This window comes from Rissa tridactyla, chromosome 4 (genome assembly GCF_028500815.1).
Source record: "Rissa tridactyla isolate bRisTri1 chromosome 4, bRisTri1.patW.cur.20221130, whole genome shotgun sequence".
NCBI classification, from domain to species: domain Eukaryota; kingdom Metazoa; phylum Chordata; class Aves; order Charadriiformes; family Laridae; genus Rissa; species Rissa tridactyla.
In genome coordinates this window covers 54157529-54171171 of record NC_071469.1, presented here as the reverse complement: position 1 = coordinate 54171171, position 13643 = coordinate 54157529, and the positions used below count along the sequence as shown (strand labels likewise).

General features: G+C 37.9%; 1 protein-coding gene across 5 annotated transcripts in view; it reads left to right on the top strand.

The window, feature by feature from the left end:
- Positions 1-9493, top strand: part of TRIP11 (thyroid hormone receptor interactor 11) — a 36960-nt gene extending 27467 nt beyond the window's left edge. For 2 of the 5 annotated variants that reach the window (XM_054198385.1, XM_054198388.1), the window contains 5 exons: positions 72-153; positions 954-1068; positions 1624-1746; positions 3077-3224; positions 5346-9493. In XM_054198385.1, coding sequence (XP_054054360.1) covers positions 72-153; positions 954-1068; positions 1624-1746; positions 3077-3224; positions 5346-5554 — 677 coding nt within the window. In that variant the 3' untranslated portion in view covers positions 5555-9493. The other 3 variants (XR_008465913.1, XM_054198387.1, XM_054198386.1) reach the window with 3 other exon arrangements.
- The last annotated feature ends 4150 nt before the right edge of the window (positions 9494-13643 follow it).

Genomic DNA, 13643 nt, shown 5'->3' with positions numbered 1-13643 from the left:
TATTATTTATAAGTTTTGCAACAAAGTTTTGAAGTTTCAATTTTTAATTGCTGTGACCTAACATTTTATAGGTGAGATCAGAAGAGAAATGTTAGAAGATGTACAAAATAAACTAATGAATCTTATGAACAGCACAGAAGGAAAAGTGGACAAGTAAGTCTTTAATGAAAAACTTGATATACATTTTTATTTTTTATTCCTCACAATGTACAGATACATTACTAGCACAGCTGTAAGACTAGTGCAGAACTGGGTTTCTCTATGTGATCTTGTAATTATACTTTGATTATTTTCACATTTTTCCATTGCTTGGTGGTTATAAGTAGCAATTTTGATTCATAAAACCAATGTGTATGTAAAGTTGGATTACTGATAAGTTTCTTAAGTAGAAGTGTCCTTCAATAGCGTGAGCTGTGCAAATGGAGATGAAAGTTCTTAATGAACGTCTGTTAACAATGTCTAAGGTGTGAACAGCAAGCCCTTTTGTGTAGCTAGCATCACTTGGATGTGTGTAAATCTCTCTTCCTTGGTCTCTTTTTTTCCTTCTCTTTAGCCGTTAGAACTGAAATGGGGATAGGCAAATGGGTTCCCCTGTCCCCTGCCATACATCTTGATTTGGGACTGCATAGAAACACCTATATGCTCTTCTGAGTCAAGATCTTAGAATAAACCTTTTCCCTAATTGTAATGCCTACGTCAAACCTTGCTCGTGCTCAGTTCAGTTTCACCGTACTGCGTAGAATGTATCAAATACTGTCCAAATTAACACTTCCCCTATAAGAAATGTTGTAACTTGTTGGGGAAGGAAATTGCTGAGGTACCGCATTATTTCCTTGTATTAGATATGTTTATTTGGATTATTGTAAAATTAACCACGAGTATGAGGAATCAATATTACAGTATCAACTGTTACCCAAGAGCAGATTGTATAACGAGCTTCCTTTGTTCTGCAGGCTCCTGATGAGAAACCTCTTTGTTGGACATTTTCATACTCCAAAAAATAAACGTACTGAAGTGTTAAGGTTAATGGGAAGTATCTTGGGAATAAAAAAGGAAGAACTTGATCAGGTAATACTTTCCAGAACACTAGACATCCTGTTTTATTTGTGGTATCCTTGCCTGCAAATAGAATAACTTGCTGCTAAACTAGATGTGACTCTCACTGCATTTCTTGTGGGGAAAGTACGTTTTTTGTTCTCTCATCTGAGTTAATTTTTTATGTGGGACATGCTGATCTTAATGGAACTGTTTGATAACATTTTTTGATAGAATGGATCTCATTTTGCTGAGGAATGCTGATGCAGAAAGGAAGGGATTTAACTTTGTGCTGTTGTGTATAATAGCTGTAATATGTTAGTCACAGAAAAGTAAGCCAGTTCTCTAAGTACCAGTAGGTAATGTGAAGAATGTGGGGCTTATCTTTTTAAATAAAGAGCCGGGTTTTTAGACTACCAGTCTTTGGGGGCAGAGAATAAGATTTTGACAGTAATTAAAGTTTTTATTTATCTGTAGGATTCCCCACATAGTTATGGTGAATAAATATAATGAGCACAATGTTGCTGTTTCTTTTGTCTGCTGCTTTATTTTTGTTTTCCTAATTTTTTTTTTTTAAATACTTTCTAGTTATTATGTGAAGACCAAAGAGGAGTTACGAGATGGGTGACTGGCTGGCTTGGTGGAGGAGCTGGATCAAAGAGTGTCCCTAGTACACCTTTGAGGCCAACTCATCAGAACATTTTTAATAGTGTAAGAATTAATTGTGCATTCTCTATGTTTGAGTGGGAAAAAATGGGGCAGTTGCATATTTGGGGCAGTGCTGATATTTGGCTCATCAGTATATTGAGCTTCAGTTACTGATGCTACTGTATCTTGCATTATTTGCGTGTATTGTGCAACTGCTTTGGCATAAGTTGTTTGGGTTTTTTTCTGCATTAAATAAATATGTAGGCATTGATGAAAATTATACAATACTAAGTGTTGGGCTAATACTGAAATCTGGTTACTGTTCCACTGGTTCCTGGGATCACTGACTTCTTACAGTATGGACATTATCTTGCAAACTGACAGTGCTGGAGGTTAAATACGTGTAAGAGTCTGGAATTCTGCAATACTCAATAGTATAGAAGACCATGACATTGTATTTTGATGACTGTGTTCCCATATGTCCTTTAAATTTAATTTGAAAAGTTTTTGCAGCTGCTGCAGCTGGAGCCTCTTATGTACAGCATATAACGTTGATATTTTAAGCTTTCAAATACTGTAAAGCAACAGTTCTCATGGCATGGTCCATGGGAGCAGTTAACCTATGGAGCTTTCCATTTTGCAGACCAGTAAATAATGCACTCAAAGATAGAGCACTGAGGGACTGGGGTTTCTGGATTCACTTTGGATTTCTGCTCATTGAGCTAGACTTTTCACATTGAGAATGGATTCCTGTAAATTAACTTAAAGTGTAGGGATTGGGTTTTGCCCACTAAAATAATGCAGGCACTTAGGCTGCCAGAGGATTGTGGTCTGATTAACTATGGATGTAAAATAGCAAAATTAATGCTTTTGTATGTATAGTACAGGCTTTACTAAGCAAAACTTTATCTTGTGGTGCTACTGACACCCTAATCATTCCATGCTTCCTTTATTCAAGACTTTTTGTCAAATAAAGAAAGCAATGTGTTTTAAGCTAAATGTTTAAGTTTTATGTGTTTCTGGAGAAGTTATTTGCTTGAGCATGGACACAGGAAATACTCTGATATCAGCAGCAGCGTGGGATTCTTGAAACAATTGGCTTAAATTAATAATGGAACCATGGTGGAAGTATGTATGTTATCTTTAGAGTTTATCAATTTCACATAAACACCACTTACTGAGACAGCAAAAAAACCTGTATTTTGAAAATAAATTTCATTGTCACTCACTAAGGACTAGTTAGTACCAAGTACTAAATACTTAGTATTAAGTAGCAGTGCAGAATTTTTTGGAGGCTGCTGACAGCTTTGTGTTTTATGTACCTATGTGTTTTTAACTTACATACTTTTCAACAGAGCATCAGTAAAATATAGTAACTGGTAGCCTCTTGTAGTCTTTTTCAGAATTGTTTGTGAAATTCCTCGAAACAGAGTCTTGCCCAAGCCTTCCTCCACCCAAGCTCTCTGTTCATGATATGAAACCTTTAGGAGCAGCAGGAAGTAGTAAAACCAGCAGTACTCCATCCAACAGTCAAATGCAAGGTAACATTTGAAGAAAAATTTGAATCTTTACACAGAACATAAATGACTAAAGGCAGAATTTTCAAGGGGATTTCAGTGACTCTCTGTTTTCTCACTTGTAAATTATGAATTTGATTTCTTCCCCCTGCCACCACCCCCAATTTCCTGCTTTCTCTTCTTTTTTTTTTTTTTTTTCTTCTTCCTCCACCCTTCCTTCCTGCTGCTTCTGTACCCCACTTCCGAAAATCTCAATACAGAAGACTGAGGGAGCAAATTCCCTTTGACATGGAAAGGCTTTAATGGCACCTGTTAAAGCCAAACAGATGCCGCACAGACAGCGCCATATGGTTTATCAGTGAACCCAGTCCTGATTTTCAGCATCCCCGTTGATCAGCTTGGGTCTCACTGAGTGAAGAATGCACGTAATACCAGCCTTGCAGTGCCTCTCTGGTATGTAGAACCTGGTTGCTCAGAGAGGACTGAAAGAAAATCAGTTAAGTGTATGGCCTGATTTGAAATCTCTATAAGCTGTGCATGAGTGTTAACTTTGATTTTTCTGAGGCAGAGAACAATTCTGCTTATATTATGCATGTTGAAATAGCGCGCTTTTGTCTAAGTAATGTAAGATCCAAATCTTCAGTTTAAGTGATCCAGTTTGTGCTTGATTTTTTTATGTGCATTTATTTAAGACTTTACCAAAATACAGTCATGATTTGCAGAAGCTTTGTTCTGATTGAAACTTTAACTGTAAACTCAAAAAACCCCAAACAAACAAAAAAAAACCCAACCCCAAAAACCTATGTAATATATAGATCCACATAGAGAGATATATATGCTTAAACACCCTCTTTCCATTCACCTAAAGTAGTTGGATGTTACAAAGTATAAATGTCTACTGTGAAATACCATTTTATCTCTGAAAGCAGTATTTATTTTTTTAATAAATGTAAATTAAGTTTAGTTTTCTTCTTACTCTTCTTCCTTGTAGTATAACAGCAATATAAGAGGTAAAGTATCTATTTTACTTAGTAAAAAAACAGTGTCCTTGTCTGGAAGAAGTAAATTCCTGATACCTTTTATCCATTCAGGAGCTAAATTGCTGGCTTGTAAAACTTAGACACCTGTTATAGATAATCCCTTTAATTGTTCGGGTACATTTAAGTTTTTTGTTCCTAGAAGTGGACCGTATGGGAGCAGTTTTTAAGTACCGGGCACAAATGTCAGTATAATATCCACACAGAAAAGCATTTATGAGAATTAGAATGTTTACAGGATGAAAGACTTTGCTTAAACAAAAAAATCTGAATAAAATCAACTATCCAAACAATTAGTTTGATATGGGAATGTCAGTTTAGTTTCTGCTCTGCATCTGGTGTAGGAACCTTGAGAACAGGTTACATCTGGAGCTGAGTGAGGATTTGATGGGGGAAGTTGGGGAGGGGCAAGTCGATTTGTTAGATTAAAAAAAAAAAAATAGTTTATTAATAATGTATTAAAACTAACATTTTGTTACAATTTGACTAATGACCAAACGTTAAGTTTTGTCTCAAGACTAAATTGTGGCTCACTGTGTCTGTGGTGTTTATTTACGGGGGTTTTCTTGGGGCTGTTTCCTGGGGAAGCTGTGCCAATACACCATGGGGTGGGAAAACCTACCTGTGCGCCACGTTGTAGTGCGTGCACAAGGGCCCTTGCGCCTTTGCATTGTGCTAGAGTCAATGTGACAGGTATTTCATGTCCGGCACTGCAGGCAAAGGGTGTTCAGGTTGCCTGTGACAGAGATGTATCATTTTTTTTGGGTGGCCTGAGCTGTTACTGAATGTCAGCTGCCAGCAAGCACAATATGGTTGGCAGGTCTGTACCTGATCTTTAAGTCAGGCTTGTAACTGGTGGCCTGAAGTGTAGACATAGGAATTGTCCAGAAAAAGAAGCAGTGGCAGATGAGATCCAAGATGAGAGAAGACAGAGGGAATGAAAGTCTTTGAGAGCGTCTATGGTCCATAGCAAGAAGATAGTATTTTCACGTTGCAAAAGTAAGCAATTTTTGAATGTGTTTGTGAACAAATGCTGTAAATATTGGGTAGACTAACACATGCTTTCTAACAAAGTGGTTTTCTTGTTGGGTTTTGTTTTACATCTCAGATTCCGCAGTCTCGGGAACGAGCAGAAGACCAGATATAAATCCATTTTTAGCACCTCGATCTGCAGCAGTGCCTCTGATAACACCTGCTAGTAGTTCTGGACATCTGCTTATGAAACCGATTTCTGATGCGTTGCCTACTTTTACGCCGCTGCCAGTGTCTCCTGATGCCAGTGCTGGCGCTGTACTCAAAGACCTCCTAAAACAATAAATGATCTTGTATCAATATGATGATAGTAGCACTTTAAGGAAAATGAGAACACTATGCTGTATATAATTTACCACAATGAGGCCTTCTGTAAAAAGTCACGTACTCGTTTGCAATTGTACCTTGCTTTTCTTTTAATTATGAACTAACCAGTGCTTTGGAACTTCTAATAGTGGCATGAGGAACTGCCTTCTTTATAGCAGGCATTAGTTTTGGGTGAGGGTTAAATCTTAAACTGAGGGGGAAAAAAAAAAATCTATCTTGTTGCTAGATTGTCACAAAACAAATTGAAGGATTTTTAAACCGCAGTTATACTCTGAGTTGTTTCAGTTATGCATAGACAGCATTAACTCTTTGGTGTTGAGATCCGTTTTTCCATTAAAATGATCTGCCATTGGCAGTGGGCCTTTGAGAACCAGAATTTTAAAATAAAATTAAAATAAAATCTCCAGCCAAAATGGTTCTTATTTGAGGTGTTCAAATGACACAAACTCCAAAGAATAAGATGGTGAGCACATGGGAGTGTGATTATTGAGCAGCTGCAGCCTTCCACACACAATTTATGACATCTGCTTAATGTGCACTAGGACCCGTTTCTCTTATTTTACAGGATTCGTCACATTTGGGGGCAACTTGAGGCATGTTCATTTCTTTTTGCACAATGATTTGAGTTTCCCCCCCTACTAATAGCTGCTTTCAGCAGTCAAACCCATCAGCACCAAGGAGTTAACTGTGGAAGCGAGTGCGTCATTTTCTAGATGTGTCCATGTGATGCAGAGTGGGTAATTTAGCGAAAGATAGGTTCACATATATAAAGACACTTTAATGGTCTAAGATGTATATTTGAGAGACACTTTATCTTGCGGATTTTGTAGATCCAAACATAGGGTTAAAGCTTGAACACGTATATAGAATTTAAAGGGAAGAAGATGCTTACTTATCTCAAATGTGTAAATAGGTCTTTGTAAGACCAAGGCCAAAGTCAATTATTCTGTAAATTTTGCTGTGATAACTTGTACGCTTTGTTTGGTAGGTAAACAATGAAGTTGCATACTAAAGGATAGAACCAGGAGAGACATCCTGCAAAAGTCGTCTTCATAGTGAATCTGAGATAAGACATCTTCAGTTTAAAATGTGTAATTCCTAAATCTTTTTGTATTCCATTCCTTGTTTAGTCAGTGTTAAAATAACTGTTGTGAAAGTTCTATATTAGAACTGTCAACCTTTACATCTCATTTTCATTAAGATCCTGGATCAAATTGTTGTAAGAGTTATATTTAAATAAAATTAATTACTGAAACTTGTACAGAATCAAGCAAAATAATGCAAGAAATCTTTGCATTTATTTATGTAGAGGTCAAATAGTGAAATTTCTTTTGTTGCCTTGAAATCTAGCAAAGTTTTCTTAATTATTGTATTTACCTTAAGAACTGCCTGAGTCCCTTTTCTGCAGTATGTTTGTGTTTTATGGAAGACTTATGCAAATTTGGAAGTGGATTGACCATGTTGAATTTTTATTTTAATTTCTTTACTCCGTTATAGACAAGATAATTAATTTGGAAGTTTGATTATTTAAAGGATAGCAGCCACACATAGTATACCAAAGTAAATTCTGCATTACATAGTAAATGTAATGAGTATTTGAAATTACCTCGGCTGAGAACATTTCGGTGTGGTACTTCAAATGTACATCTTCATTTAAACTGGACTGGAATAGGTACCTTTTTCTATAACAAATACAAAGGAAACTGAAATCAGATGGCTTCTGTGCAGTCTCTCGTGTTCTTTAGTCATGTCTATTTAAGGCTATTTAGCTGCTTCAGGATAAAATTGGCTTTGGGTGAGCCAAAGCAGAAGGAAATGCTTAGTTTTTAAAAATTATGTGACTTAGATATTGTGAATTTCAAATGGACTCATGCTGCTCACTATCCTCTCAATATACTAACTGAGCAGATCTGAACTTTTTTGTACAATTTTTTTCTTTAATTGCAGAGAACTTAATATGTACATGCTTCTCTTCCAGGAAGCTTTATAAATGCCAATAAATAAAACGTGATAAGGTCATTTGTTTCTGCATGCTGTAAATCAGTTCCATTTATACAGTGAGCTATGAGTTTGAGGAGGGAAATCTAAAACCAAGCAAAGGTATCGAAGAACTTCAGAGTTCCTCATTAAGCTGCTTCAGAGAGAAGAAAATCCTCTATAGAAGAGATATAAGAGGCTTCAGTCCTTAAGTCGTAGGACGTCTGTTGAACTATGGAGAAAGTCCCCATGGCTGAGAGGTCTCACTTCTAGGGCTTATTCCACAACTACAGTGGTGGGTTTTATTGCTTTGTTAGAAATCAAATGTGCTCTGTGTGCCAGGCAGTACTTTCCCACTGAAAAGTGTAGAACAACTTCATTTCCTCGTTTCTCTCTTCTTTCTTCGACTGTTTCACAGAGTATTATAAAACTTCAAGATTTGTTTTTATTGAAAGATTAGCAGATATAGGTTTTCCTCTGATTTTTCTTCTGTGTTTACTTTTTGCTTGATAACTGTTTCGTATATGTTTACCTTACCAATTTCCCACGTGGAAGTATGTGACTCATGTAGTCCGTCCTGTTAATTGTGTGTGTCTTTCACACAGCAGCAGAGGGGAAAAAAATTCTCTGTGGAATTCATAAGCAGGTGCAGTAGTTTAAAATTTTCATTCTTCATTTAACTTAATTGTTGTCTTTCACCTTGCTTTTGCAAGACAAAAAAGAGTATGCCCCCCCTAGTTTTGGTTTAATAAGCTGTCAGTTATCTTTAGTGGTAAGGTAACATAATTCTAGTAAGGAATTAATTTTGCAAAGTTGATATAAGGGGGAAAAATAAGGGTTAGGATTTTCCATTCTCCTCTTTAGGCTCTCATTTTTTGCTGTTCTTTGCTCATTCTGCATTCTACAGAGAGAAGGAAGTAACTGCTTGATCTTTCTAATTGTTACTGTAAAAGAAAGCACAATTTTTTTTTAAATTAAACTCTTCTGCATTTAACCAGTTAATCACAGACATACAGCCATAGAATTTGTCACATTATAGTGACGCATGTAGAAAGACTTTTTTTTTTTTAACCAAATGTTAGTTCCCAGACTGTGTTTTGTTGTTGCTTCTTATTCATGTTCTTAACTCATTTTGCATAAATAGTTATTAATAAGGCAAGCTACCTGGGATATACATAGCAGCGACTGAGTGATAAAGCAGAAGAGACAGAATGGAAGGTGCTTGCCTTGTAAGTATTGCACGTTATCACATACCTCATGACAGCTTTCCAATTTTAAGCCTTCAGGTCTTCTTACTGCCAGTTTTGATAACTTTATTGCAGCATTATCATAATGAAGTTCAAGAATCACTTTCTCAACCTTGTAAATGTGATGTCACATCCTCTCAAACACTCCCAGTTTGGGAGTAGATTTAAATACTTGAAGAAAAAGTAGAAACATTTGTTTAATATGGAGAGACATTAGTATACTGTGGAAGTAGCAAGGATTACAGCTTCATGCATTCTTTCAAACAGAGGGGAGTCTATGATTTATCTAGACCTTCAAACCAAAGTAGTCTTTGTGTTGATATACTTTTGTCAATGTTTAAAAACATACATAAAATTCATCTATGTATATATAAACATATGGCAGTGGTAGCAGTAAGGCTTGAGGAATTAAAAGCACTGTATGTATTTGTTTTATTTTGTCTCTTTTTTTTTTTTTTCCCCTCACAGTAAGTTTAATAGTTTGTTGCCTGGAGTAGTTGTCTTTCAGGTGGAAAGCTTCTAATTAGCTTTCTTAGAAAATAATATATAAGAATTACCAGCCTACAATTTTTGTTCTATTTTGTTGTGCCGTTATATACTGCTGAACTTATTTGCAGCCCCGCAAAGCTTAAATATGGAAATGAGTCTTCAATAAAATATAAAGGAATAGACAGTGGCTGGCATTTTTTTATTTAAAGGAAAAAACAATTAGTATGTGCCATGTTGTTTACAGTGGTGCAACACTGAGTCTTGGACTACTGTATTCATCTCAAGCTTATGGAAGAGTATGGCATTCTCAATTTCAGTATCTGAAAGCATCGCCTCTCTAACTCTGAAACATACTTGTGTAGGAAGTAGTCGTTAAAGCCTGTTATCAGCATAAGTGTGCAAGAAATGTGCCTGTTGTTTGCTGGTTGTGTTAGATCTGTTGAAAAGCTAACTCAGGCAAATTTATTCCAAACTGGGAATTCCACCGTGCTGCTGAAACTCTCAAACATCTTGCCAAGCAGAAGGAAATTGTATCAAGTGATTAAAGGCTTGTTTTTCTTGTAGGAAATAACAATTGGAAGATAACTTAATTTTTTCATGCATAAAAAGGGGCATTTATCATTCAGTAAGTGCCCATATTAAGTAATTTGGGGTCACACTGTGCCTTCTTACTGAGCTTGTGGCATTGCTGGTTAAGTCTAATTTCTTTTTAAATGTTCACAGATGTTGTGCATCATCCTTGAGCACCGATAGTGAATTAATCTTTCTCTACTCTTGTGTAAAGAGCTTCTCGCAGATTAGACTTTAAAATTAGTATCGCTTGCACTCAAGTTTCTGTCAGTCTCTGCCAAACTGCCTTTGAAAAGGTTAACCTTTCTTGGTCTGTGATGATCAGCTAATAAATATTACTGTGGATATCCACAGTAACACCAAAAACATTTCCCAGGCCTCTTAAGCAGACTGAAAACACCCCTTATTCTCTATTTGTAGCCATTTTGATTTGAGTTCTTTTACACCTTTGGTTGTGTGGTTTTTTGTGGGTTTTGGATTGTTCTCATTGGGAACCGTACACAAATGTTTCCCCCTTTGAGGAAACGCAAGCAGCTCCCTTGCTACTCCTAGTTACAACCAGAAAGAAAATGCCGCTTTTCTTAAGTCTGCTTTCTGCTAATACTGTTTTATTCCTGTTACCACAGCAATATTTTCTTCCAGTGTGGATGTACGCTATTTAGAGTTCCTCCTGTAACTATAAATTCTTGCTCACGTTGTAGTACCGCAGCTGGAATGGCTCTTGTGGTTGCAGAAGCTGGGCATGGATGCCACTACGTCACCTGACGAGATAAGAATGTCTTTCAAATGTTTGCATGTAGTTGTGGAGTTGGCAGCTCAAAGAGGAGCGACATCTTGAATTGCTCAGAGAGAGATGCAGATTCAGAGCAAGTCAAAAGTTTAAGGTAAAAAAAGAGGGGGATGGGACAGCACCCATGTTCCTTTACTGAATCCTCAGCATAAAGGAGGACACGAACCTGTTGGAACGGGTCCAGCAGAGGGCCACAAACATGATCAGAGGCTGGAGCCCCACTGCTGTGAGGACAGGCTGAGAGAGTTGGGGTTGTTCAGCCTGAAGAAGAGAAGGCTCCGGGGAGACCTTAGAGCCCCTTCCAGCCCCTAAAGGGGCTCCAGGAAAGCTGGAGAGGGCCTCTTTCTTGATTGAGGAGTGTAGTGATAGGACGAGGGAGAACGGTTTTAAACTGAAAGAGGGGAGACTTAGATGAGACATTACTACATTAGTAAGAAATTCTTTACTGTGAGGGTGGTGAGCCCCTGGCCCAGGTTGCCCAGGGAAGCTGTGGCTGCCCCATCCCTGGAGGTGTTCAAGGCCAGGCTGGACGGGGCTTTGAGCAGCCTGGTCTGGTGGGAGGTGTCCCTGCCCATGGCAGGGGGGTTGGATGGAACTAGATGATCTTTAAGGTCCCTTCCAACCCAAACCATTCTGTGATTCTATAAAAGTTTAAGGTAAAAAAAGAGGGGGTTGGGACAGCACCTGTGCTCCTTTACTGAATTCTAGCTAAAATGTGCCTCTGACAGCAGAAAATTTGAAGGTGAATTTTTTTCTGAAGAAAAGGCTGTTCTTTGCCACCAAGATTAGAAAATGTCTTTCTGAATGTGCTTTGCTATTTGCGAGTGTCCTGACAAACCCCAAAATAACTAGTATCGTTTGGTGTATGCAATACAAGAGTTGTCTTCCTTACAACATCCTAAAAAATGAGAGTATTTCATGTGTGTCTTGCATCAAAACCTTCTCAGCTTCACTTTTATCAGTACATTTGCTCCTGCTGAAGTGTGTGTGAGAGGTTGTGGTCTTCTGCTTGTCCCCAGAGAAATACAGCTAGAGAACTCAATACTTGCTTTTCAACAGCGCTGATAATGTTCCCCAGGCTTTGGGAAGACCCTTCTTGTTACCAAGAAAGTGGTGTTGTGGTTTAGTCTTGGTACTTCACGTGGCTGCTGAACTTGTCAGGAGCAGAGAGTTTCGCATGTGTATCAGGTGGGAATTGTGTGAGTAAATGAGTGAAAGAAATTGTATGCAGTGTCTGCCAGGGAACAGACCAGAAGTCATATTTCCTCATGGCTCAGTTGAGTTTTCAATGCTTGTAATTAACCATTTGCTTTAATGAGAGAACCGTTTCAAACATATTAAGTCTGTGGAAAAAGGTAGTAATATTTGAGTTATGGTCAACTATTATTAGAGGATTTTGTCAATGATTAACAGAACAGAATTCAGAAACCTGGTCGCATGTGGCATTTCAACAAGCACAGACAGATTACAGATCAAGGGTATCAGGGAAACAAACTGCTTATGCCTATTTTTTGTGTTTGTTAACAAAGTGGGCAAGTCTGACCCTCGCTGTACCAACAACCTGCAATGTTGGTCCGTCTCCCTTAGTGTAAAGGAAACCTAACTCTCTCTGCATATGGTTGGAACGTCAACCGATACGATCAAGGTGAGGGGAATCTGGCAGTGCTTCTGGATGCTTCACCCTAAGGTTTTCGTTTGCAGCGTGAGGTGCTGCCTGTGTTACCCCTGTGAATTTCAGGATGGTCATGCGAGATGGATTGTATCGCAGCATGGGCAGCTTTGGGGCACGAACCAAGGAGGTTTTATAGATTTAAGGCAGCTAGGATGTATGTCTCATATCATTACGAAATAGTAACTATTAGCCATCACTGTAGCACAGCCACTTTGTATCTAATGTTTGTTGATGGAATAATTAATAGTCCAAGGGGTCGGGCAAAAGAAGCACATAACACACTTGGAACAGTGTGTATTTTATCATTTGGCAGCTTTCTGTGAAGGTGTTTTTCTATCAGGCGAGGGTAGTTGGATGATTGATCTCGACGTAGTAAAAGCAGAGTGGTGGTAGCTCCTGACACCCTAGAATGGGGAGCGTTGCTAAAGAGGAAGCCAAGAGTTATAATGCTTTAAATTTAAACTTTTGTAAATTAGGGAGTCAGGAGCTAAGCGCATGCTAAGGTTTTGAGAATTTGACCTTTGGACACTGCCCATAGACACAGTCTTGGGGAGCAATGCCACAGGAGCCCGTGCTAAGTTTGGCAGAGGCAACTGGATTTATACAATTAAATAAAGGTGCCCTGATATATACAAATAGGGTATCCTCAATCCATGGGGTTCCTGAACAGTAAGTATAGCATTATCAATAAAAATATATTTAGCTTAAGCAACAAAGTGGCAGTGGGATGTAAATAGCACAGCAGCAAGTGGTAGTAGCAGTTCTGAACAAATAAGGCGAGTTGGATAAAAATATTAGTTCCTAAACGGGAACACGTCTAAAAGACAAGAGCTGCGAATGTTATTTCTCAGAAGAATTATTAGTGACTGTGAGAGTGATCCTGAACATTTTGTGGTGCAAATGTCTGAGAAACTGCATATAGGAAGGGAAGTAAAGGATTCAGCTAGTCGTGGGGGGAGCCAGCCACATGAAAGGACTGGTTGTAAAATTAATGTTTAAAATGTTTCCCCATCTCCTGCAGTTTTCTCTATTGTTATAAGGTATTAAAGTACTTGAGTGACCCTTTTGTTTGTAATAAAAGGGTGTTTTCAGAATTACAAGCAAATCACTGAGTTGATTTCAATTCATCCATATGTTTCTATTTACGTGCCCTACCATGGATCCAACACTAAATTGTACCAGGAGTAAAAACATAGTAAAGAAAGTAGCTTGAATGGTAGACCGGAGCACTGAAAAAGAGTCATCAAAACTGAAACTTTTTTCTGGAAATAGAATTGGAAAATATTTAGACTGCACTTTGCT